Source organism: Aplysia californica, unplaced genomic scaffold (genome assembly GCF_000002075.1).
Source record: "Aplysia californica isolate F4 #8 unplaced genomic scaffold, AplCal3.0 scaffold00971, whole genome shotgun sequence".
Taxonomy (NCBI): Eukaryota; Metazoa; Mollusca; class Gastropoda; order Aplysiida; family Aplysiidae; genus Aplysia; species Aplysia californica.
Window position 1 is genome coordinate 119758 of NW_004798241.1, and position 3067 is coordinate 122824.

The 3067-nt window shown below is 45.2% G+C and overlaps 1 protein-coding gene across 1 annotated transcript in view; it reads right to left on the reverse strand.

Moving 5' to 3' along the window:
- Positions 1 to 682: 682 nt before the first annotated feature.
- The window catches only part of LOC101857070, a gene marked incomplete at its 5' end in the record, with an annotated part of 28664 nt that continues 26279 nt past the window's right edge, over positions 683 to 3067 (reverse strand). The window contains 1 exon segment of the mRNA XM_005110951.2: positions 683 to 3007. Within this exon segment, the coding sequence (XP_005111008.2) occupies positions 2838 to 3007 (170 nt within the window).

The following is a 3067-nucleotide window of genomic DNA, read 5'->3' on the forward strand; positions in this document are numbered from 1 at the left end:
AGCGAGAGAGAGAGGGGGGGGATGAGGGAGAGAGAAAGTGAGATACAGAACGAGAGAGATAGAAAAATAGAAAGAGCTGAGGACAGAGAGAGAGAGTGAGAAAGAGAGACAGAGAGAGAGACAGAGAGACAGAGAGACAGAGGGGGAGGAGAGATCAGAGAGAGAGAGAGAGAGAGTGGATGAGGGGAGGTAGAGAAAGAAAGTGAGAGGGAGAAAGTGTGTGTGTGAGAGAGAGAGAGATAGAAAGAGAGAGGGAGAGAGAGAGAGAAAGAAAGAGAGAAAGAGAGGGGTGGTAAGAGAAAGAACCAGTGAGAGATAGAGAGATAGAGAGAGATAGAGACAGAGAGAGGGATACAGTTTGAGAGAGAGTGAGAGAGAGGGGGGGGGGAGAAAGACACACAGAGAAAGAGAGAGCGAGAGAGAGAGAACGAGAAAGACACACACGCGCACAGAGAGAGCGAGAGTGAGAGAGAGAGAAAGAGAGACAGAGAGAGAGAGAGGACGAGTGGGAGAGAAAGCGATAGAACGCACGAGAGAAATAGAAATAGATATAGAGACAGAGAGAGAGGGATAGAGCAAGAGAGAGAAAGAGACAGACACACACACACACACACACACACACAGACACAGACAGAGAGAGAGAGAGAGAGAGAGAGAGAGAGAGAGAGAAATTGCTGTGGTGTTGTGATATTATGAATCATGTATTTGTGTCAACAGACTGATTTCTTCATATAAGGAAGGGCCATCAAGATAACCGGCTATTTCCTGCTCCTTCAACAGAGACATAACTGTCACCCCACTATGACCCCGCTGTGACCCCAAAATTGTCCTCTATATGAAGTACGGGTAGTCCAAAATGAGAGGAAAAGATGGTGGGGGAGGGGAGGAGAGGGGAGATACTTTTGTTTTACCGAAACAAGGACCCTACAAATAATAGATAGATAGATAGCATTTGTATTTGTATAGCGCAAATCCCCTCTCAAATAGGAAGCTTTATGCACTTCCCAATCTATACTAAAACCCCAGCAGACCAGACCGGAGAGCATTCTGACACAACCTCAACTTCCTGGGAAGCATACAGTGCAAGCAGCCATTTACAGGCGCTAAAACACTAACATACTGACAAGATCTTTCGCTGTAATTGTTTTGAATTTGTAAGCTCGCAAGAACAGTGCTGCTGTTGCACCAATAAACATGTTCCCCCTAATCTATTGTGTTCCTGACAAAAGTGCACCCCCCTCCCCCTTTGAATGAAAGTTAAAGGTGCCAGAGTTTTAATTATTTTACAGGTTAATATCTCTGAGAGCTGTCCATAAATAGACTTTGTTATAGTAATTAAATTCCACACAAAGATTACAAAAAAGTGCGCATCACCAAATCTCAGTGTCTTTGTTCGTTCAGGGAGGTCAAGACTGACCACTGGACTGACGTCACGACACAGAAGGTCATCTTCTTCATCACAACAGATCACCAGAGAGTATCCGATGTTTCTGCGTCATTCCTCTTGGATTCAGCGTGGGTGACTTGGAAGTCACTGACCACCGTGACGTGTCTGTTACATGTACCAGGTGTAATAAACTTTGTCCAACTGCCGAGGAGCTATCATTTTCACTTTAGCTCTATGACTTAGACCTTTGACCTGTGGGTGGTTGGCATGTGCTCCTTCTTTCCTATCAAACACCTATCGTCTTTATCTCTCTCCCTTCTTTTTGTGTTTGCACCTCTTGTAACACCTCTAATCTTCGGCACTTATATGACCTTATTGTGTTGCAAATGCCGTAAAACACTAACTAAAACTAAAGACCTTTGACCGCTACGGTAGAGTCAACATAAACAACTACAATGTACTACCAGAATGGATATCTGATAGAATAATTATAGATCTAGATGTGCTGCTGGTTGAGCTTACTCCAAATTTTATTGGCCCAAGGCTTGGAAACCGAATGATATCAAACAAAAAAGATAATACTGTAATCCTAACTCTAAACGTCACGCTAAGCTTAACCCGTACCTAACCCAAACTCTAAATTCAAACCTGACACAAACTCTAATCCTAACCTTATCCATGTAACGTAAAATTAAAACATTGTTGGGGCGGGGGGTTTGGGTATATATCACGCTTCAGTTCGGCAGGCTATGGTTTACAGAGTAGAAAATTCTATCATCGATACATCTCAAATTTCCGTATCCTTGACTCCTCCTCGTTTGCCGGCATGGCAACATCGTGACAGCTCCTCCGTGGTGGTTCTAACTACGTCGTTTCTTCATCGGGACCATCATTGCCGTCCACGGGTTTAGAATACTTTCTTGAGTACGGTTGCAAAAGCTGTATGTTATGTTACATGTATACATGACTACTACCTGTGTCTGTAGCGCAGCGGTTAGGTGCTTCACCGTCGCACGCAAGAAACTCGAGCTCGATTCCCAAGTGGGTAGAATACTTAATTAATCGAATACCTCGGTCTTTCTGCTGAGATTTTATATCCTTCTCTTCCCGAGTTGGCCCTGATACACAGAGTTGAAGCCCGCCTCCCAAATGTTCTAAATTTTGTTGAGGGGTGGAACAACACAACACTTACATTACAGAATAAACATGTACAATGTGTTCGTGACTGTAAAACGGGTGAAACAAATCGTTTTTCCCCTCGCTCCTCTTTCCATTTAGTTGCTGTTACTATTATCGTGACGTCACGTTGACACAAGACTTCGGCGTGATTATTATTATTCCACTTATTATGTGACGTGCCGTGACACGACATGAGGTGACGTGACGTAACGTGAGGTGACGTGAACATGACGTGAACACGACGTGAACACGACGTGACGTGGCACACCGGTCACTTGGTGCGCGTGACAGCCCGCTGACAGGTGAGGGATTTGAGCCACAAGGACAGCCTCCGACCACAGGCGAGAGAGGTGATGATGTGCTGGACCAGGAGGTCAATGACCTCATAGATTGTGAGGACGCTCGCACCGACGAAAAGACCCATGGAGCCGCCGATGTCACCTGTGGGGGAGTGGTGGGGCAGTGGTGTGTTACATCAGGTTTTCTTGTCTGCTCCTGGGT